Source organism: Podarcis cretensis (genome assembly GCF_951804945.1).
Source record: "Podarcis cretensis genome assembly, chromosome: 1".
NCBI classification, from domain to species: domain Eukaryota; kingdom Metazoa; phylum Chordata; class Lepidosauria; order Squamata; family Lacertidae; genus Podarcis; species Podarcis cretensis.
In genome coordinates, this window is record NC_137170.1 from 46639345 (window position 1) to 46663547 (window position 24203).

At 39.6% G+C, this 24203-nt stretch overlaps 1 protein-coding gene across 2 annotated transcripts in view; it reads right to left on the reverse strand.

Moving 5' to 3' along the window:
- Positions 1-24203, reverse strand: part of UBR1 (ubiquitin protein ligase E3 component n-recognin 1) — a gene marked incomplete at its 5' end in the record, with an annotated part of 60906 nt that overhangs the window by 29568 nt on the left and 7135 nt on the right. Inside the window, 22 exons of one of the 2 annotated variants that reach the window (XM_079990940.1) lie at positions 1107-1209; positions 2717-2769; positions 3420-3544; positions 4933-4996; positions 5715-5816; positions 5919-5984; positions 7742-7852; positions 8550-8611; positions 9254-9434; positions 10730-10858; positions 11309-11408; positions 12237-12394; positions 13211-13309; positions 14317-14405; positions 14772-14879; positions 15735-15858; positions 16152-16214; positions 17483-17621; positions 18257-18387; positions 18688-18798; positions 22413-22491; positions 23764-24020. In XM_079990940.1, coding sequence (XP_079847066.1) covers positions 1107-1209; positions 2717-2769; positions 3420-3544; positions 4933-4996; positions 5715-5816; positions 5919-5984; positions 7742-7852; positions 8550-8611; positions 9254-9434; positions 10730-10858; positions 11309-11408; positions 12237-12394; positions 13211-13309; positions 14317-14405; positions 14772-14879; positions 15735-15858; positions 16152-16214; positions 17483-17621; positions 18257-18387; positions 18688-18798; positions 22413-22491; positions 23764-24020 — 2454 coding nt within the window. Of the gene's footprint in view, positions 1-1106; positions 1210-2716; positions 2770-3419; positions 3545-4932; positions 4997-5714; positions 5817-5918; positions 5985-7741; positions 7853-8549; positions 8612-9253; positions 9435-10729; positions 10859-11308; positions 11409-12236; positions 12395-13210; positions 13310-14316; positions 14406-14771; positions 14880-15734; positions 15859-16151; positions 16215-17482; positions 17625-18256; positions 18388-18687; positions 18799-22412; positions 22492-23763; positions 24021-24203 lie in introns of both variants that reach the window. The other variant, XM_079990939.1, reaches the window with a different exon arrangement.

Below are 24203 nucleotides of genomic sequence, written 5' to 3' on the forward strand. Positions count from 1 at the left end.
AACTGGACAAGTAGCACAGAACGCACAGGCAATTGGGCAGTTGACGGAGGCTACGTCAGAAAATCGGAAATTGGCTGAGGACACTAGCAAAAAATTAGAAAATTTTGAAAAAGAGGTAAAACCAATCTGCAAACAAGTAGGTGAACATCAGACTTATCTATCTATGATTGAACTGCGGAACCGGGAGAGTAATTTAAGGATAAGGTCGATACCAGAAGTGGAAGAAGGCAATCTAGCTGAGTTTCTGACTAAAGAATTTTCCAAGTTCTGGAATTTAGAGGAAAAGGACTTTAAAATTGTGTCTGCTTTCAGGCTTGGAAGACTTGTAAAGAAAGAAAAGCCCAGAGATTGTTTGATAATATTGAGATCAAAGGAGGAAAGGGATAAGATTTTGGGCCTACACTACGGAAAGTCACTGGACATTTTGGACAGAAGAATTGAGTTTTATAAAGATATTCCTAAACAACTGTTGGACCTTAGCTGCAAATTTAGTCTGGCTTTCAGAGGGGGAAAAACAAATTCTGGGCATCAGGGATCTCTAAGCTATGGGATGCCAACAGGATTTTCTAGGCACAATACACTATATGTGGCTTGAGCCCTCTGCTCCATCCACAATCTACAGGCAAGAAATGCTGCATATGTACATTAGAACTAAAACAAGTGCCTCTATGCAAATTGACATGGTAGGTGGCTGGGATCTCACCAGCACAGGGCTTTGTAATGTACCCAGATGCCCTACAACCAAAGTAAAAATACAAATTTTAAAAAGGGGGAAAGGACAGGAAACCTGGGTCTGAGACCCCGTATGCAAACTCCTGGTTACTAGGTTAACATTGTTTCTTCAAAAGATATAATCACACTAATAATTGGCTGCTATCCACAGTGGCTTGCAATCTACTATGTATTTTGGAAAGTGGTTTGTCTGTCTTCCTATCCTCTAGGGGTTTAGCACTATGGATAATACTCCAGGGGGCAGGGGCCTCTGAGTACTAGGCAACTTGATCATAAGGGGCATAGACAGCTAGGTTTGCGACAGGCATGCAAGCAACATGGTAACTTCCCCACTTGGTGGGAAGGTTGCAGGTGTCACATCATGATTTCCTTACCTTGCTGCGCTGTGTTTTGGTGTAATGGTAAAAGAATATATTGTACTCTCTGCGGCATTCTTCCTTCAGTTCATAGACTCCATGGCCTGATACGCCTGGTTTCCTTTATTTGAAAAGCATACAAACAATGCAATTATTTTCAGCAAAGCATTAAGGAGAACACACAGTCATTTCATACACACAACATACAAAGAATCCTGCTGACTCCAACCAAGGGCCTATTCAAAGTGTTGGTGCTGACCTTTAAAGACCTAAACGGCCTCGGTCCAGTACACCTAAAGGAGCAGTTCCAGCCCCATCGTTCTGCCCAGACACTGAGGTCCAGCGCTGAGGGCCTTCTGCCGGTTCCCTCGCTACGAGAAGCCAAGTTACAGGGAACCAGGCAGAGGGCCTTCTTGGTAGTGGCACCTGCCCTGTGGAACGCCCTCCCACCAGATGTCAAAGAGAAAAACAACTACCAGACTTTTAGAGGACATCTGAAGGCAGCCCTGTTTAGGGAAGCTTTTAATGTTTAATAGACTATTGTATTTTAATATTCCGTTGGAAGCCGTCCAGAGTGGCTGGGGAAACCCAGCCAGATGGGTGGGGTATAAATAAATTATTATTATTATTATTATTATTATTATTATTATTATTACATCTTGTCCACCATCCTGCTTCCCACAGTGACTAACTAGATGCCTAAGAGAAATGAGTAAGCAAGAAATGAGGGCAACAGCAACCATTACTCAGAGGCATGCTGCCTCTATCCTGAATATCCTCACAATTCAAAGCCACAGGACATGTTAGGAATTTTGAAGGACAAACTGAGTGTGCACAGAACAGCACAGTGGCATCTAGCCAGTTTAATTTAGGGTGTTCCTTTGAACAGGCCACAGAATCCTCTGCAACATGCAAGTTCCTTCCACAGACACACAGTTCTTCGACAAGCTGATTTGTAAAACCCTTCCCTCTCAAGGTAAATAAACATGAAAAACCACTACTGAAACATAGCGAATGCTTTTGAAATCTGAGTAAATGGATCACTGCTTCAACACAGTTTTTAATTCTTTCCGTAAAACTCTGAAAGCATATATATTTCAAATGTCTGGCTTCTTTATGTGTGGCAAACACATGAGAATGTTCCTCTTCAGCCAGGCATTTGGCTGATTAACATTCTATGCCTTTCAAATGTGTTTGTGGGAAGAGGACTATTGGGTTTGTTTTTGTTTTAGTACAGTGGTACCTTGGTTCTTGAAACTCAATCCATTCTGGAAGTCTGTTCGACTTCCAAAACGTTCACAAACCAAGGCATGGCTTCTGATTGGCTGAATGGCCCCAGAAACAATGCTGACAGCCAAAACACATGTTCGGCTTCCGAAAAACGTTTGCAAACCAGAACACTTACTTCCAGGTCTGCGGCGTTTGGAAGCCGGTTTGTTCGTCAACTAAGCCGGTTTGTTCGTCAACTAAGGTACCACTGTATGCATTTTGTGTTCTCATTTTGTATTTTTCTGTTGTGAACTGTCCTGTGATCTTCAGATGAAGGGCGGTATACAATTTTAATTAATTAATTATTAATATGCTATCACTATGCTTTAACTACTGATTTAAAAAAAACAAGAGCTTACTTGAATATGGCCACTTTGTGGATGACCTTCTCCAAACCAGTCTCATTGTTTTCCTGTTAAAAACATTTGATATGGTAAAGTAGTAAGAACAAAATATATGTGGTGAAAAACAGTAAATTAAAAGCAAATCAAGCTACCTAAGAATCAGTAGCCGATAAACATCTACAGATACCCAGATAAGACTGAATGTAGGCATTTATCACCATGCTATTAATGCAGCAACAATTCAAACGAGAGCAAGGGCATGGGGAGCTGTGAAGCAGATTGTTACTAAAAACAATCAAAATTTTCAAAATCGAAATGTTATTATGAAGGCGACTGTGTCTTAGCAAATAGTTAAAATATAATCATGTACTTTTAAGCTGATTTATCCAAAATGACATGGACACATGGAGCTCCTAGTGTGCATGGTTTTTTGTTTTTTTTTTTTGCAATCACAGTAATATTAAAGAAGTTCCGTGTATAGAATGGGGTGTGTGGGTGTGGGTGTACTTGTGCTACAAGGAGTCTGGATTGTCTAAGAAAAGGATGTTAAACATTTCTGCTGAAAGAGGAACACAAGATAGAGGAAACATCAAGTACAGGAGGAACTTGAGCTGTGTTTCATTGATAATTTTATCATATACGCCCCTAAAGAGTTCTGTGGTAAAGCAATCTGTGAACCTTCCTAGATTAATAGGAATCAAAGGAAGAAATCACTCACATCCTTGGGCAAAGATTTTGCAATAGCACTGTGAGCCATTGGTTCAATGCAAAGCAGATGAATAATTTCCCGCATAGTAACGTCATCTTTTGTCACATTACTGACTCCTGGCACATATCTTTCCCCTGGAAGCGAAAAGAAGAAGAAAGTAATCTCACATATATACAGTGGAATACATTTTCATGCATGCAAGAGCTCATACTGTAATGATGATGGTTCCTAGACTAAAAATTCCTTGAAAGTGGCATGGAGCGCTGCAAGGGGATGCATGGGCAGGGCTGAATATATTGTAGGTTAGATAAGAAGGCCGAGAATACTAAAGTGAGGCTACAGTCATACAAAATCTGAGGGCTCCTACACATACATACATACACGCACATAAGCACACACACCAACCCTCTCTCCATCCAAGCAAGCAAAATATATCATCACAGCAAGAACACATTTCAGCCAGGAAAAGCACTTGGGAGCAGAGCCAATGATCAGGGCATGGAGAGAAGCCTGAGGATAAGACAAAGATGCCTGGAAACATTTGGTCCATGGGCTGGAGGTTCCCCACCCCTGTTCTATGTCCTATCCCATGGGTGGGGAACTGGATCTAAGTCAGTAGGACAGATAGTTTCTCCATGAACCCTCATGGGCCAAATCACCTTTTTCACATATGGAGTGTTCAAAAGCCCCTTCCAAAGCACAGCCTATCCCTTAGATTGATAATGAGCCAGCTGCTTTTATTTTGGTTTGGGTTTTTGTTTGTTTGTTTGTTTTGCATTTTTTCAGTCTTCTCTCTATTTCCTGTTGCTTCTAATAGTCCCGCGGTTAATTTTTCCTTCCATTCCTTCTTGATTTTGCTCTAATTACAGATGGATAACTGCCTTCTGTCCAAGCTAGTTTTGAAACCCCAGCACTGGATCAATATAAAAAATGTATTACCCAAAGAGGCATTTAGTACAGTGCACCCCACCTAACCACAATCGTATCTGTACACATGATTTTCAGGTTTTATTGAAAGAAAATACTTTTCATTCACTATACAAATGCTCTGTCTGCCATTGTCTTCCATCAGCCACTTCCAGAAGCCCATGTATACAGTATTCGCATGTACAGTTTAAAGAAGTGCAGTGCTGCCAAATCAGTCAACAGCCACTGGAAACCCAACTTTTCACAATGGCATGTGCAGACTATTCAATGAGCTGCCTGTGCACACATCACAGCTAGGCTATTCCTTGGAGATACATAACCACATTGAATAGCTGAAGGTAAATCTACATATGTTTGCAAAGGAAATGAACATTTTTAAGGGCCTAAAGAACCAGCTGATGGTGGAAGAAGGGGAAAAAAGGGACAATATTAAAAGGTGGCTCGTAATTAACCCAGATTAGATATGTAATTAATATGCCACCTAACACACTTGTGTTAAGTGTGATGGTTTCAGATATTAAAGTTTCCATTACTGGAGAACCTATTACATATTCTAAACAACCTCCATCTTTTCTAAAAAAGCAATTTTCCTTACCCACCACGTAGATAAGAACTTGAAGCATCTCTTCTATTAATGTGTTACACTGCTTATTCAAATCCTGTAATATTTCAAGAAAGCACAAATGAAGTTCTTGGAAAATATAATTATGTGAAATACTGAAGCCTGAGGTTTTCTGAAGCACTTGAAAACATATTAAGCTGACCCAAAGCTTTATGAACAGAAAAATAACTGGAAAAATAGAGGGGGGAAACTAGTTGGTGCCCGTGAATTCACAGAAGGGCTTTTGATGCGCCACATGTTTCTGCAAACAGAACAAGTGGAGAGGCAATTTTTGCCAATTCCTGCTTCCCCCTGCAGCCCCAACTGCCACCCAAAAATCAGCTCCAGAGTGTTAGGGAAACCTACAGAGCAGGGAAGCAGTAGAAAGGGCAAACTGCCAAGAATCCCTCTCCTGTTTGTGTGAATGCATCAGTTGGGTCAAAGGTCCTTCCATGACCACAAGGGCAGCAACTGAATTCCACCCAGTATTTAAAAATTCCCCCACCAACACTCATGTCAGAAAATTAAGACTACACGCTGGATGGAAATAATCTAAAGAAGAGAATCAAAGAGAAGGGAAGGGATAAATTCCATTTTTAAGTTGTAAAGCTGCAATAATTTATGGTACAGAAAGTCTATGTGATTTAAGAAAGTCTCTTCAGTGGAAATTACTGTTTTTAGCAGAATATTGCAATTTCATTGAAGGAGATAGAAACAGTGGGTTTCCACATGCTTATGATTTCAAGGGTAAAAATTAACAGCATATAGCTCTGTACCTGGTCTTTGGTTGGCACAATTCTCTTAAAGGCATCAAGCAGTTCATATCGTTGGAGTACAAGCAAGAGGAAACTGTTTGGATCCATAAGTGATGCCCCAATCTATCAGAAATATACACATTCAATAGCATTAGAGAACAGAGAATTTAGGCAACAAACAACACACTGTTACTATTAGACCAGAGAAATTGCAAACATACTCACCTGAAGGAAAATTATATCCTTATCATACATTTCTTCTCGACATTTAACATCCTGATAATAAAACATCTGAAAGAAAATAAAACGTAAATAAAGCTTCATATACAAAGCCGTCCTCTTTGGCATAGGCATTCAATTCAGCAAAACACTACTCCTTCCTACCCTTAACTTTGTTATAAAAAGTTTTCAGCTAGCACATTTCTGATACTGGCAATATCCCCTAAAACTGCATATGACAAAACCTCTTGGCTTCAATCCAGAGAAAGACCAGCAGAAGGTGGCCAAAAGGTGACTCCTTTCTCCAACTCCTCACTGAAAGAAGCTCTCACTCACAGAAGATTTTTTTAATTTTAGGAGATCCCTTATTTCCTCTTGAATTACAGCCCCCACCATTCAGGATCATTCTTCAATTCCCAAGAGAGATTTTCTAGGAAACTGCCAGAGGGATGAGACGAATCACCCAAAATCAGGCAGGACGTCTCGTTTCACTGAGTCCCTTTCTAACAGGCCTCCTTTGGATCCAAGCATTTGTTTATTTAAGCTCATAATCACAACTTAAAAAATATTTAGTGACAGAGGCTGCTTCCATTTTCAGTTCAGAATTGTGAACTAAGTTTTAGTGGTTAGCGTTACATGGAAACATGGCCAACAGAAGGATTAAACATCAGCATATATATTTATTGTAATTTCAAAATATAACTTTATATGTACCTCATGCCTTTCTATTTACTTCCTGTTTGTTGGACACAATCCACATGCCTTCCCTTAAAGTTGTGCATTTGTCACGAAATATTTTCCCACACTCACACTCATTAATTGTATCTAAGAACATAGGATAGGATAGGAAAGACTGCATTCATACATTAAAGGTAAAGGTAAAGGTACCCCTGCCCGTACGGGCCAGTCTTGACAGACTCTGGGGTTGTGCGCCCATCTCACTCAAGAGGCCAGGGGCCAGCGCTGTCCGGAGACACTTCCGGGTCACGTGGCCAGCGTGACATCGCTGCTCTGGCGAGCCAGAGCCACACACGGAAACGCCGTTTACCTTCCCGCTGGTAAGCGGTCCCTATTTATCTACTTGCACCCGGAGGTGCTTTCGAACTGCTAGGTTGGCAGGCGCTGGGACCGAGCAGCGGGAGCGCACCCTGCCGCAGGGATTCGAACCGCCGACCTTTCGATCGGCAAGCCCTAAGCGCTGAGGCTTTAACCCACAGCGCCACCTGCGTCCCGCATTCATACATTACTAACTAACAAAATCAAGTTTGATTATTTCTATCTATTTCTTCCATTAACCACTTTACCTGGACTTTGCACTAGACAGATTTTATTTTATTTCATTTTTATAGCTAATGGGCATTACATGGGCTTTGTACCACAAATTTTAGGATCAAGTATATGACCCTTCATTGTTACATGACACACAGTGAAAATAATCTTACGTATTCAAAATTAGAGCTATCTGGAAAATCCTTGTTCGAGGCTTACAAATCTTGATTTTAATGTTTCTGTCTTGTACTTTAGGGACAGTCAAATATAATATCTAGAGTATTATCTATCAGATTTTTATCCTGTCCTTCCTCCAAGGAACTCAAAGAAGCACAAATAATCCCCTGCTTGTACTCTCAAAACAACTCTCATAACAACTCTATTAAAAGTTGGTGACTGGCCCAAGGTACCTAATGTACCCTTTCTACCTACTGAATAAGCCTTGGAGTAGGTTTTTTGTCCACTAATTTGCTTGCAATACTTATACTGGCAACATAGCCTCTGTGGGATATAGAGCACTACATGCGAGAATATATTTGTAGTGAAATTTGGTTTGGTACCTGGCTTATCAGAGACAGCCCGTTCCTCCTCCACATTTCGGCAGCAACCTGAGCAACCAATACTAGACAACGCAAAGGATATTCCACCAACATCTGCACCTGGAATTCTTCCTAAAGGTTTATTAAAAAATTGATTGTGTTAAAACAACCGGCATTTGCACAAGGAAATCAATTACTACAGATAAGTTAGTAAAAAAGCGGGGCGGGGTTTTCTCTGCTATCGTTAAAAGAAAAATACAACAAAAGGTTAGAGGCAGAATTAAATTGCACTTTATTGTGCTAGTCTCTAACACTGTACTGTGTGGTTTCAGCCAGGTCAAGTCAGTATTCATTCAGTGTTCAGCCACTACAGACCTATATCCCTCCTTAAGGAAATGACTAATGACTGTATTGTCAATTATTGATGGGAAACAGCATCAATCTTTTTTGAAGAATTATTTATATTTAGCAGCCAATAACTACCCACAGCACGGTACTGCAGTTTAAGATCTCCTGCAATTAAGAGCTTATTTGTATCTTTATTAGTTCTCTGCTACATTTATATCCCACCTTCTTTCTATGGAACTCGAGACGCCATACCTGGTTCTTCCCCTTCCTATTTTATCCTCAGAATAACTTTTTGAGGAAAGTTGGGTTTAGAGGGAATGGCTCGGCTGGCTGAAGCTCACTTAGTGATCTTCATCACTGGATAGGGAACTGAGCCTGGCACTGGATCAGGGAGACCCAACAAGTTAACCACTACACCACAATTTCTCTCATAACCGGCTGAACTTTCAAGTACTATTGAGTATCCAGTGGAGATACTTACAGATGTTATGAATTCTTGGAGTCTGGAGATTACATTTGTTTTGCTCAACTGTATGTGCAGACCTAGGAAATACATTAACAGTAATGTTTGTATCAATTTGTAAATTACAAGATGCATTTGTATGCTTGTTGTCTAAATACAGGCTTATAATTAAGCTCTCCCCTCACTAACTACGATCTGTAGCCAAGAACCAACATTGGCCAGAGAGCTTAATCACAAGCCAAGTTTCAGAGAGCATACGAAGTCCAACTTTGGCTTAGCTCAGTGAAGTGTGGGAGAAAATGGACTCAGGAGGAACTAAGCAGCTGCAAGATCCTCTCTGGGAGCCTACACATTTTCACAGTCCAGGTAAGTCATAGTTTGGCTTACTATGCCATATGCACCAAGCCCTAATAAATTTATACATGCTGTGAAGAGATAGTTTCTGCTCTCTGCTGTATTAGAAGCCAGTCACCCAATCAAACTGACTGGCAAGTAGATTCAGAACAGCAAAATAATTCTATTTCCTTTACAAGAACAGGAATTCAAAATGGTGTTATGAGCTTAGATTGTAAAGATGATTTGAAAAATTCACGCAGGAGAGATCTTACAGTAGCTATTGTTATCCATGATAGTTAAAAACAACCTCCAGGTTCAGAATGCTTCTCAAAATGTGAGCAGGAACTGGCTGCAATTCTCATAAGCTGCAAGCACAGGACACTCACCAGCAAGCATCCTGGACAATGGTAGATGTATGCTGACAGGATCTGCAGACACCCTGAAGCGCTTGCTTTCCAAAGTATGGCCACATAAATGAATCACTGTCTTGTCCCATGAATAATTACTTGCACTACATCTCAATACTGTTGCATGGCATTCCTTGTAAGCAGTCAACAACAGTGCTTCCTAGAATGGAAAATATTTTTATAATTTTATTTAAATATACAGCCTTATTTTTTCTACTTCAATTTAACTGTGCTAAAAAAAAAATCTACTGTCTCATTTCTATGTTTTAATACAGGTCATGCATTTTATTTTTGATCAGCGGCAATGGAATTGTGCACTGCTATATGTTTAAAATAAACCTAATTCCTAAGAAAATTGGTTTCTAATCATCCTGTGAGAATATGGATTGTTCAGTTGCATCTCTTAGGAACAACTTTCTAGTCATTTTTTCTGTCACAATTCTGGTAAATATAAAAACAGAACTGTCTTTTCCAGATGACTTTCAGATACTTTGCTGCTTAACTATATATTTTCAACTCCATAGCTTTATGAATGATCTGCATCTCCAGAAGCCACTTTTCAGCTTTCTATATAGAGGATTGTGAAAATAAGTAGGAGACTTTCAAAACAGATTTCAAAACAAGCTTAGCAAAGTTTCAGATCATCAGCCAAATCCAGAATCTGTATCTTCTTACTATTCAGTGTTGTTTATCATATACAGCCGGCCCAGAACTTATGTTCACTTTACATACGCAATTGCAACCTCACACCAAGTGGTGGGGTTGGTGGTTGGTAGGTAAATAAATAAATAAATGAGCGGGGGGAACCCGCCATTTCCTGCCCCCCATTTATTATTCCCTCCCCTGCACACCCAGTGGGTTTTCCATGCTTACCAGCCTCTGGGATGCTCCCAGAGCCACCTTCCCAATGTCCGGCAAGCAAGGGGGCGCCTTCCTTGCCAGCCTCTGGAAATGAGATGTGAGGCCTCTGGAAGCATCCCAGAGGCTGGTATAGAAAGTCCGCCTCACATACCGGACCTCCTATGACCTTTCCAGAGCCTGGTAAACAACCCTCCACCTTGCAGGAGGGCAGTTCCAGGGGTTCCTGACTCTGTGCGATTTTGCAGACCCCCCAGAACCAAACCCTTGTGTATGGGGATGGGCCAACTGTATCGCATCCAGCTTCAATTAGGAGGGAAATCTTCTTTCATTTCATTTTATTTTTTGCTAAATACAAATACTTCCACAGATCCTGCCGAGTAAGTATCAATTGAAATTATCATAGCAAAATTTTGATATGTAAACTTTTAAGAGTTCAAGGTTAAAAAAGATTCATGGGTTAAAGTTGAAGCACCAGGCTTGTCAAGGTCATGGGGAGTGGTATGCTCACAAGGCACCTCCAAAGATTTGAGTCTGCTCCATAAGCAAGTATTTGTTTCTACAGATAATGCTGCAATTTTATTGAAACCGGCTTACGTCGCAGGCACACCACTCCTGAAACATCAGGAGAATAATCTTCAGTTGCATCTGGATGACAATGGCTGCTTCCCAATCCGGATCCACCTCAATGTGCTGACCAACTTGCCTTTTTATTTCCTCCATGCCCTGGAATGAAATCCCCGCCCCAAACAGTATGTGACTAAACTGAGGCTTGTATCAGACAGATGTTCAAACCATGATTCTAAGCAAACAGAAGTAAGCACCAACTAAAACAAGGCCATTTATATTTCTACAGTGTGGATAATTAATTAATAAGGTTTATTTACTGATTAATCAACAGGTAAACTCTAAGCAGTTATGGTGTGTGTTTTAATAGCACCCCAAATTATATACATATGTAATTGTGTTTGTAAAGTCCAGAGCTCTGCTGAATAAAGTTAATTCATACTCACCTGAAAGAAACTGATTTTCTTTAAAACATCTGAGAAGAACGCTTATGAATCATATTAGGACAGCACATTAATATTGTATTGGGCGTATGGGCAGGTTCATAATACTGTAGCCATATATATATAGCAAATAGCAAATTAGAGATGTATACATTATATAGTGTACCTGCATGCAAATAAGAATCTTCAGGAAAGAACGGAACCCTTCCAAAAACTGCTCTCGCAGTTTGTCTGTCCACACTGTAGGCTTACTGATTAAAATATACCTGTTGCAAAAAAAGTTGAATTTCAGAAGTCTTTTCCAGACAAAGCAGGCTTTAAGTTGGGGTATGGGGCTAGAATCGTATGTGGCTGGGAAAGATTTTGAAAGTCCTTTGAGGAAATAACCACTGGTGCAGCAATAAAACGGCTAACACATTTGCAAAGCTAAGCAGGGTCCAGTATGGATTCAAACTGGATGGGGGACTGTGCGCTGAGATTCCTGCATTGTAGGGGGTTGGACTAGATGACCCTCGGGATCCCTTCCAACTCTAGAAGCCTATGATTCTATGATTTCTCTCTCTTGGAAATAGTGACAGCCTGGCCGAAATGTGGAAGAACAAGCTGACCTTGATCACTGATATCCTTTTGCACAACTGTGTCCACACTAGGTCTACCCAGAAAAGGGTGACATAAAACACAACACAATAGCTATTGTTTTTTTTAATAGATATTAATCAGTTTGCAACATATAGTAAGGAAGTATGCCCTGATGGTGGTAATGACAGACACATAAATTATTATTCTCCACTGCCAGTGGATTGTGCCAGTAACTGGTTCCAGAATGACAAAATGGCCAATCTAATTTCTGACCATGATTCTAAATTTCGGTTGAGAAACTGAATAGTGGGCTACATGTGACCAGGCAATGCTTCATTTATATTCATTTGCCTAAGGTTGTAGTTGCATATCCACAATATGATTCAGTGGCATGTTTTGCAATGCTTATCCCAGACACAAACACTTTTCTGCAACATGTAAAGAGCTAGGTAGGATAAAACAAATATTATTGCCTAATGAAGCACGTACTCATCTCCACAAACAAGAACACTTACTTGAGGTCATATATGACTGCATATACTCGACCCATTTTCTCTTGGCTGTAATCCTGGAAGTTGAATTTGCCGTTTTTATCCAGATATTTGGGGAGCTCTTCAAGCAACGTCTCTGTTATGACAGAGATTACATTTTGCTCTTCAATGAGATGGCGGGCCTGCGAGAGAAGCAGTAACAATTGTTGTTTGTATTTCATTTTCTATTTTATTCAAAAAAGGTAAAACCTTCAGATGTATTGCTGCTTTATGTAGGCAGTACTACAGAAGTACAGTGTGGACGGAGGGAACCACTGGCCCTCCGGATTTGTTGGACTCTACCTCTCACCAGTCCCAGCCATCTTGGACAGGGATGATGGGTTACAGAGCATATTTTATCACATCACTGTCTTCTGTCTTTGCAAATCAAATTTGCCAGCAAGGCTTAAATAATTAAACTGCTTTGAATTTGTTTGTTTTCTACCATCAAGCAGCATATAAATAAATTACACAGTGTCAGCACACCACCAAAAATTTGGCTTTTGGGGTGGGCTTCAGTAGAGAAGAGAGGGCAATAAGGCCTTGCTTTGTAAGTAGGACACTGCTTGTGGTTCATGGGATCCAAACTATAATAATGCTGTCCTGAAGGCTGGTTGTAGGCTGTTGACAAAAGGAAAATAGTAAAATATAGAGATATGGTTGCCCCTTTGGTTATAGTGACTGAAACAAAAATTAAATATGTTTGCTTATTTAAAAAATAAACGCATAAACTACTATAAAGGTTATTTGCAAGATTTCTTCTCACATATTGTTTATTGTTTCCACTGTATGATGCCAGACTAAGTCAGATAGGAATACAAATAAGCAATGTATCTTAAGCAGAATTCAACCAAGTCTTTCTTTGGAAAATTTCTTGCTGTGTCCAAGTTACCTACAAGTATTGAGACTAACACAATATAAAATGTTCTTTATATACTCGGATGATTGGCTGTACGTACCAATGTAGGAACGGTGAACATCTGAACCGAAAGTGCTGTCACAGAAATTTGCCTTTCATGATCATCACTGATGTATTCGCTCTGTAGTTTTTTGTAATGCTGTGAAGAGAAGAATATGCAAAAAAGGTGATTGCCTGGCAGGAACTTAAGGCCAGAGGCATCATGAGGAGAGCATACGGTAAGTGAAATCCCTGCCTTCCAGCAGGAACACACACTATTTCACCAGACAACCCAACTGTGAAGGACCAATGTTCTTTCCTTTTTAAAATTTAAGACAAAGAAGGACTCTGTTTGGAACCACTGGGCAGCATGGTTCTGCTTGTGTCTTCCATGACTGCAGTAGGCGATTGGACACTCCCACACTTTCAATGTACAGCACAGGCAAGTCATCTTTGGCACAAGGTAACAGAGTGATCTTATCGGCCAAAGGTTGGGGAAATCTTCTCTGTAGATGCTGTGAGCACATTAATTAAATGGCAGTCATTTAGATGAACACTGTTTCTACCTCAGGACTTTGATGAAGTTTGTTGTAAAAGTCTCCCCACCCCCACCCCAAAATTCAACTTTGAGTGATGCTAATGATTGCTGAATCTCACTGAATTTTCTCTTTGGGGAGGACCTTTAATGAACTCATTTAATGAAGAATTTAATCTCTACTGTTTGTTTATTATTCTGTTACCAGTTTTGAACATGTGCCCAAAAAAACTTACAAATGCTTAAATAATTAGTAAACAAGTGGTTTAAGAACATTATCATCATTTATTAAATTTGTCCTTCATCCGAAGATCACAGGGCAGTTTACAGAACTGGATACAGAGTTGGATGCCCAACTCCCATCAACCCCAGCCAAGATAGCCAGAGGTCAAAGTAGTGGCAAAGCTGGGGCTGCATGGTGTATCAGCACAGTCAGTTTGAGGCTTTTGCCAGTCTACCATTTTGCCTCACTCTCTCTCACCTCTGCCTCCTAGTGAGTGGCAGTGATGCTGCTGCCATATTGCTATGGCTCTGCCCCACTGGGCAAGCTGCAGTCAATAATTTTTTTAAAAGGCTTTGCAAAACATACCATGCTATTATAAGGGTGAAAAGTAACAGGAGAGATAAATTACCTTAACAAATTCCATGGCAAACCTTTTTTTGTACTCCATTTCCATGAAAAAACTGCTGAAGATTAGTTCATGCAAGATCTTCCTAGCTCCTGAAAAATTCAACAGTTCATGTTTACTCCCATAAGAAAAAGAGAATGAATATCTAATTATAAGAATATTTTGTTCCATTTTACAAAATGCACTGTTTATCTCAATAACGGAGTAAGTAATAACAGTAAGTGCTTACATTTCAAAATATACACAATTGCCAAATATACAATTGCCAAGCATAGTCCAGTTGGGAAACCATATTTGTTTGAAAGCCTAGACATCAATCTTTTTTCAAAATTTAAAAAGTAGCTGTCAGACTATTTCCAAATATCAAAGTTTCACTCATCTTAAACTGAGTGGCAGACACTGAAGGTTTAATACATCACAGCTTGTAAAGAAGCTCAATTAACATCAATTCAACTTACCTTTGTAAAGTTTTGCATCCCAAAGCATCAATGTGCTTATAAGACAAGGTTTCTCTGAATCAATTTCTTCTTTTAGACATATTTGACAAAAGATCTGACGAAAGTCACCTAAGATAGAGTAAAATAATCTCGATGGGTTATTGGAATGATTGTGGCCTGCTTAAATGTTGTATTCTTTTGATTAAAAAAAACTTTTGCCAATAAATCTTCAGATGTAACAGAATAGTATCTCTATTCTGAAATCAGTTCCTTACATTTACAAGGACCCCACCTCATCGCTGACCCTGTACTGCCATGTTTATCTTTCAATCAATATTATTTCTTTTGAAATAAGAGTGTAAAGTTTCTAGAACTACTATTGCCTTGCATATTTGAGATGTTATTCTGGACCAGCTTTGAACAAACAATACCAATAACGTATGACTACTTATTCAATTTCCAACCCTGCCTCCATCGTAAGGTCCCAGGGCAGTTTACAACAATTTTAAAATATATTAAAGTAAGTTTAAGCAAACTCATGGTATTTATGCTAGCCACTTTTATTCTGAATTAAAAGCAGCCATGAGGAGCACATGAATTGATAATTAGGAATATGGCCTACAAGAACATACCCCAGCTAGCCATCACCATATAATTGAATATTTATTTCTGGGTCAGCCAGGGACAAGAAGACCAGAATAGCATTACTTTCGCTACCTCAGAAAAACACAAGGAAATTGAGGCTTGAATTCAAGTGAATGGGAATATTTCCCAAACACAACTGTAGGTTTTATATCTGGACATTTTGTAAGATGCAAATCCTTAGTATAAAATGCTTGCACATGAAAAATGATTTTAGTATCAATAATAGCTTTGACCATTTAAGAAAGACTGGTCCTGCAATTACATATACTGCTAAGGAAAGAATTCTCTTGTCAATGTTTCGGCATTTGATTATGATACAGAGCAATTTAAGACGCTTACTTGAGTAGCTCATAAGTTTGTTTAACCAGGAACCAAGACGCAGAGCAAATTTCTGGTGAGCCATAATATCAGCATGAAGAACCTTAACATTTAGGGGACCTTGGGAAACGTTGTTCGAATGTTTCTAGAAGATTTTTAAAAAAAGACATTAGAATTAGAAGATATTCTTTGATCTTGTCTACTTTTTTCCTTTCATCTTCTCTATCATGCCATTTGTACTTCCAACTAAGGAAAAGAGAGGACAGCTGGAACAGTTGGAGCACAGTGTCTGAAGCTTAATTGATTAAATGTTACAAAAAATGTAGGATAAGAAAAATCTAAAAAGGTCAAGAATGATTCGAAGTCTTTGCATCTGTAAAGGAACAGAACAATTATTCAGTATTAACTGGGTATATTTGACACATTTCAGGAAGTTACCTTAATCTCTTCTTTTGCTTCCTGGCAAACAGCATATGATCCTGCCTTGACAGCCTTCCGGCCCTGAATAATTAGAAGAAGTGACATATTTAGGTCAGGTAATGGCAGAACTTGATCTTATAACAATATGTAAACAAAGGCAAGACTGAACTAAGGATGCTCAACTGTTTCATAAGCAGCTAATGGTGTCAACTCTTTATCTTTGGAGATTTCACTAGACTGATGCACCCTATGGTGTGGGCACATTTAGAATATTGTTTGTACTGACCCAGTTGTAATGTTGTGGTGTGTAGCTCAATTTCCATGGATGGGTAAAGGCTCAGTGTCAGAGCATTTGCCAAAGGTCCCAGATTCAATTCCTGGAATTTCCAGGTAGGGTTGAAAAAGACGCCTGTCTTAAACCCAGGAGAGCTGTCCCCAAACAATGCAGACAATACTGAGCAAGATGGACCAATGGGATGCCTTAGCTTAGTGCAAGGCAGCTTCAGGTCTCTCAAGACAGGCCCTAACCCTGAAGAGTGTTACTGCATGGCCCAATTCATCCCAATGAATCCTTCCCTCATGATTCATTGCCCAAATCTACATAAAGATAGATATAGATGACACAGCTATACATATACATATTCCTGCTGAGATTTCCCTTGATAAAAGACACTCCTTTCAATATATTTTTCATATAACTGCCTGGAAAAGTAGGATCACAATATGGAGTGCCACAAGCAACATCGCACACCAAGTGATATTGCTTCGGAGAGAGGAAAATGCTGTCATGCTCCACCAAGAGGCAGTGCAATGTCAATACTGTTGGGAAATGGTGACGTTCTGTTCCTCTCTCTTCTCTTTCGTGGAAATAATCCCTTATCTCCAAAACAGAATTGTTACAGAACATGGTGGCAGGAATGTGGCAAACCCACAACCACAGGGTACAGTCAAACCTTGGTTGTTGAACGGCTCTATTTTCAAACGTTTCGGTTCCCGAACGCCGAAAACCCGGAAGTAATGCTCCGGTTTTCAAACGTTCTTCGGAACTCAAATGTCCAACGTAGCTTCCGCTTGAATGAAAGAAGCTCTTGCAACCAATCGGAAGCCGCACCTCGGTTGTCAAATGTTTCAGAAGTCGAATGGTCTTCAAGAACGGATTACGTTCGAAAACTGAGGTTTGACTGTATTAGCTGATAACTCTTATTGTTTTCTCACCTACCACTTATGAAGCATTTGGCTTTTCTTGCTAAGTAATGGAAGCAAATTATAGACCACACAGTACAATTTGCTCTCTCTCAACTGGGCTACAATATGGTACAGTTGTAACAGGAATGGTGCATACTACCAACCTCTTTATCTATAGCAGCAGTATATATCTGGGCTTCTCCAAGCTCACAGCCAAGAGTTCTTTGTAGGCTATAGATAACATGGTCATAAGAATGATGTTCATCATTGAAAAGGACACAGTAGTATTTGTCCAGCTTCTCTCTACTGGGAGGAAACCAAAATATCATTCTAACAAGAGAATACTAAAATAAACTCCAACATACATATTGGGCAACAAAACAAATGTAAGCCATTAAGTAAAAAAGGGACAAGCAATCAAATTGGAGGAATTGATTAAGCTCTGATTTACATAAATAATGTTCTTGTTTACATTAGAATAGCTACTGATCCTGAAGTAAGGAATGCCTTACTTGCGTCCCAGACCACTTTCTCATCTACCCCTTGATTGAAGTTGACTTCAAAATATTCTTTCATTATTTTTTTACCTTTCACTCTTATTTCTATATTGTTTAATAGTTCTTCGTTTAATCTCCATCCACGATGTGAGCTCACCTCCCCATGTAGAGTTAACATTATTGAATTATGGTTCAAGAAGGTCCTTGGTAGTATCAGAGATAATTCAGCAGATAATCAGAGATAATGACAGCAGACCGTCACTTTCCTACCTTCCTGTGCCTTATCATTGTTGTTTTCAAATGCAGTCATGCTTCTCACTAGACTGACTAGTCCTTTTGGCTTTCCTTACTAAGTAACTGAATGACTCTGCTTTATTTTTGAAGGTTTTACCACTTATAGGCAAATAAAACACTTGCCACCAACTCCAGCACATCACTTACCTAGTTATAAGCTCTGGAGGCAGCTCCTTCTCTTCCTCCCAAACAGTCATATCTACAATATATTTTATTACTGAAGGGAACATTTTTCTTGCTTGCGCTATTAGCTCTTCATTCAACTGGCATTCCACGTTCTACAGGGGGGGAAACACTAATATGAATTAAGAAATGCTGTGCAATATTAATCTGTTGAACATAAAGAACACTCTTCCTCCAACTGTTGTTACAAAAATCTGAATAATGGGAATTTAATAAAAAGCTTAAAAATATATAAATGCAGCACTCTGACAATAAGTGAGCGGTTATTTATTTATTAAAAAATATTGTTATACTGCCTCTCATCTTAACACACTCCCATAACAGCAACAAGTACATCATGAAGTGTGAGGTCTTACAATATCTGTTTTCCAATATATTGCAGGCAGGTGTGTTACCTCTTCCATGCTTCCTGCTGCTTCAGGCTCATGATTTGTACACAGCGGTCCAGTCTTCCATGCTTCTGTATCTCCACAATCACAAAAACCTCCTCCAGTAGAAGTGTGCATCTGAAACAATTAAGGCCATCAGATACAAGGTGTTACTATTAAAACAAAAAGCCCTACATGATTTGGAATCAGTTTACCTGAGCGATCGCCTTGCCCCATACATTCCCACTCAACCACTTCATTCTGTGGAACTGGCACTGTTACAGGTGCCACATAATACTCGTTCCACATTTGTAAGAAATGAATCTCTGTGGCAGTTCCCACAATTTGGAATTCCCTGCCTACTGATGTAAGGCAGGCCTCTTCATTGCACTCATTTCAAACCTGCTAAAAACAGGCAAGTCTACTGTGATACGTAGAATGTTTCCATGTATTTTCATCAGTCTTTTGCTTATCACTGATTTTACTTATTATCTGAATGTTTTAAATAGCTGTTTTTACTAATGACTGTATTGTTTTATCCTTTTTGTAAACCTCTTTGAGGTTTTGGGTGTTGGTTTTGTTACACAAACAAATTTTATTAAACAAATAAATATTTATTTAAATATTATTTAAAGGGGGGGAAATTGCACCCAAAGCCCTTTTAGAACACTATGCTCAACTATGTATTAGCATTATGTGTGTGAGTAATAACGAGCCTCGGGCTTGGGTGCTCTCTCTCCTCCTCTGGCAGGGCCACAAAGAGATTGTAATTTTTCACTTTTGTTTTAGAAACATGAGGAAACTCTGCTTAGTTTAAACTATGGTTTATTCGAAAGAAGCCAAAATCATAACTCAGGATCCCATCTTCCCAGGTGCTCTTCCAACTATTTGTTGGACATGCCATGTTCCAAGCACCGAAACATTGCCCCATATGACTCCTTCCACCATTCTCTCCATTTTAGCTTTCCTCACCAGTGTGAAATTAGGTGGAGGCTGCAGATTCCATACTCTTGCATTAGAGTCCATATGACCATACCTGACTGAACAATTCTCCTGCTCCCACTCCCTGATCCTACAGCATTAAAAATGGGGATTGCTCTCTATGAAAAAACCATCTGCTAAACATCATAGATGATGCAGATCTAAGGAATACAAAGGATTCCCCCCCTTTTTTTATTCTACTCATTTTCTTTCCTATTCCTTCTATTTCCTTCCTTAATTGCAATAAAGCTTCTTGGGTTTGACTGTATACTTTTATGATGCACCACACTTTCATGCTAACTAAACGCTTTGACCAAGAGAAAACAGGCTGAACTTGTTCAGCAGTAACTGGGGAGATAGGAGTTGAAAGTTGCATCGAACTCTCAAAATTCCTTTTGTTCAGAGGTTAGGTGAATTGAGAGGCAGTGGTAGACATAGGCCGAGATGTCACCAGCTAGGCAAACCTTCAATGCAGTTGGAGCAATCTCCACACCAACCGCTGTGATCTACAAAGCTACTGCAGGTGTGTACAAGGGCTTGGGTATATCACTTTACTTTTTTCTTTCAACAAATCCCCACGCCATCTCACAAATTGATTTGGTAAGTTTAATTACAAAAATGGTTTGGGTATGTGACATGGAACCTGCTGTTCAAGAAAAACAAGCCCCCAACCCCTTCTCAATAATGGAAAAAGTTGCAGTGTTCTTTAGAGCTCAGTCTATATGTTAAGAATTCAACTGCTAAGACACCTAGTCAAAGTTTATTAGAAGTCTGGAATTTAGGAAAGCAATTAAACTAGTCCTCCCCAAGTCATAAACTAGTAACTAAAAACATATACAGAGCCTGAAAGCAAATATATGAATTCGAGTCGTCTTTGCAGAACCTTATTTCACTATGTATAACCCTTATTAGAAAGCACAAGGGATTATTTGGATGATTTGCTTAAATTTATTTTTTTACCAATGCTTAAACAGATTAAACAATACCTTGGAGCCTGGAGGAATTTAAACCTCTTGACCCAGGGCAGGGCAGCCAAAGTTAAAATGGCTGCTGTGCCCAGGCTCCCGTTCATTTTCCAAGTGCTCCTTATTTTAATTCCAAGTAAAACTATTAAAGGCTGGCAATCAGCTCTCAACATGTTCATCTTGCAGGCCCGTAAAGCAAAACTTGCTATGTCTCTCATTTGCCAAGTCAAGAGCAGGAGGATGGGGCTTCCCCAGCCTACAAACTTATTTTGATGTGCTGCAGTTATGCCAAATGATCCCACAGTTAACCACTGATGACGTTAAATGCTGGATTGCCATCGAGAGCCCGGAGTCAACTTCCTGGCTGGCTGCTCTACCTTGCCAACCAGGATTATGGCTGTTATGGCGAAACCTGGGAAACTAGTTGTATGCTGAGTGTCTGGTATAGATGGAGAGGGAAGTTGGTTTCCTCTCCATCTCCACTGACTCCCTCGCCTTTTCTTCATCATTATAAGGAAGTAGACAAACTAGCCTTGTGCAACAAGTTGCGAGAGCAAAAAATAGATTCGTTGAGCATCAAACATATCTCTCATTTTATTAAAGACGAGGAATTACAGACTGGAGGCAGAACTTTGAAGAGATTTGAACCTCAGGGTATCCAAAGGTTCTCAGAAAGGACTTGTTTCAACACTTTATGCTCTGGCTTCTAGACTTTCAATTTTCTCCCTTTGAAAACCTTTGATTAGCATGTGGAGGCTGATGTAGCTTTAGAAATCGATCCCTCACAGTAGTCTAGAATGTGGTCCTCTAAACCTTTCATTTCAGTTTCAGCTCTGGTAGGGAAAATTCATTAAATACAGAAATGGTTTTTAACCCCAGTAAGCCACATGCTAAAAGGGTGCTTCCCATTTTGTTGGTGGAGTTGCAATGTGAAAGGATCAGTGGTTTTTGATCTCAGCACCACCACCAGGCCAAAGATCTATAGGTCTATCCAGATTGTGCTTATTTTCCACGTTTGTAGGAGATAATTCCAATTTACATAGCAAGATACTGATAACTCATTTGCTAACAGCTGCCCCTTTAGTCGCGATTCAAGGCTAGAAAGACCCTTCTATGTACTCTATTACAAACCGGTTATAAAAAGCTTTACTTATAAGCCACAACAGAGAAATTGACCCACCAACTCCAGGTTCTCAGAGGGGAAGTGGACTCATTGGACTTCACAGCTGTCTGGTGGTTTTTTGGCTTGTTTAACAACACAGTCACACAAATGAGAAATTCCATCTAGGTTTGATTTCATCTGGTGCTGTTTTTGATTAGATGAATTTTTGATTCGCTGTTTACATCTTATCTTGGAATACTGTCACACTGCTTCTTTTGTACGGTATTTTTAAAATACCATATTTTTTGCTCTATAAGACTCACTTTTCCCTCCTAAAAAGTAAGGGGAAATGTGTGTGTGTCTTATGGAGCAAATGCAAGCTGCGCAGCTATCCCAGAAGCCAGAACAGGAAGAGGGATCGCTGCTTTCGCTGCGCAGCAATCCCTCTTGCTGTTCTGGCTTCTGAGATTCAGAATATATTTTTTCTTGTTTTCCTCCTCCAAAAACTAGGTGTGTCTTATTGTCTGGTGCGTCTTATGGAGCAAAAAATACGGGGTTTTTTGTCTCTTTACGTTTTGTTGAATTCTTGAAATACTCTCTTAGTACTCTCTTAAATATTACATATTTAATAAAATAATAAAAGAAAGTTTAAAAAAGAAAAGAAAATGCTCTAGCAAATTATTGTGAAGCATACATTATATTACCTTGTAACGGTGGTTTTTGTGAATGCTGTTCTGGAAACAATCCATGCAGAGCACACAAGTTGGATCAATTGCACAGTCTCTGCAACGAAAGTAAGAAACCACTGTATAACCACCCACTCCAAAACACCACAAATCTCCCATATTCCAGCAACGCTGGTAGCAAAGTTTTAGACATTCTATTCATTTTCAGTCAAAGTATGAACATTACAAATTCAATATTAAAATTAATATTTGGCTTCAATATTAGGTGCAACTATATAACATAGAACTGAAGTTTGTTCAGAAGTAAAGGCAGAAGCTTTCACTCTCTTGTTCATGAAGAAGAGGAAATGTGCAACCCCAAAACTCACCAAGACTTGTCTCCATGCACCTGAACTACAGTTCAGTTCTCTATCAAAACTGAGTCACCATGTTATAATAGCGGTCAACAGTTATTATAAAAATATTTATTATTGAAAAGGATATTTAGACCCTTCATCCTCACAGATACCAGGTGGTATAAAAACTATTTAGAAGCAGTTAAAACAACATAGCAGACTAACCAACATGAACTACATAAACTGCAACTTAAAATGCATAAAGGTTTGACCTAGTGCCTAAAAATCGTGAAGTCAGTGCTAGCCATGCCTCTATAGGGAGAGTACTTCAAACTCAGGGCAGCACAGAGTAGGCTCTCTCCCTTTTTGCTATATAATGTACTTCCCCTAGCAAGTGTACACAGAGAAAAGCCTTAACTGAAGATCTTAAGACTCCAGTTGGTTGATATAAAGAGAGGCACTCCTTCAGGTATTTGAACCTTCAGCCTTAAAGTTAAATACCAGTATCCTGAATAGGGCTTAGAAGCAAGTAGGTAATCAATGCAGTTTTTGCAAAATAAATATAATGTGATTCAGCCTAGTTACACTAGTTAAAAGTCTGGCAGCCACATTCTGTGCTAACTTAAGTTTCCAGGTTGTCTTCCAGGGAAGCCACACCTACAAATGTATTACAACAGCAACAGACAGCTGCAGCACTACACCTCACACAGAAGCAATATTGGGAGCTGGGGGACTAGATGTAAGTAACAGGGGTTTTCTCAACTCCCCATGTCCCAGGCCCAGCTGCTGTGCCCATGTCTTTTAAATGGAAGTTTATCGGCTTTTACCATTGTTTTCCCTTTTATTTTAAGTTGCAAGACTCCCCTCTTCCCCTATCCCTGTTATCGCTTGCCCTTATATGACTATTACCTTGTATCCTCAGAAAGTGCAAACGTATTAGAAATACATGATGCACCAAATCTATTTTGCAATCTGCATGTTGCTGTGTCACATAACAGAAGGAAATATTGCAGAGCAAGAGTGCAATTATTCACCTGCATGAATATGTTGTCTCTCCACCTTTGAACACCTTTCCACAGAGCTGAGGAGTGCCACTCTGCCGTAGCTTCTCTAGACAGATATCTGGATCTTCACCGAACAGATACCACTCCAGAGGGTACAATATGGTCATCTGAGCTATTTCTTCCTCCTTCTCTGGCAAGGGATCCATTTCATCAAAATAAATGTCCGGAACAACTTTTGCCAGATGCTGAAGAAAGGCAGTATGAAAGTCAAGCTTCTCGTCCCACCACTGCAAGAAACACAAAAGTATACTTAGACATTGGCGGGGGGGGGGGGGGGCGATAATCGGAGCACATGAACAGGCATTCTTTCATGTATCATGATCTCAAGCTAAGCAGTACAGGACTTTAAAGAGAAAAGTAACTGCTTTGAATTGTACTTGGAAAGAGGCCAGTAATCAATAAAGATGCTC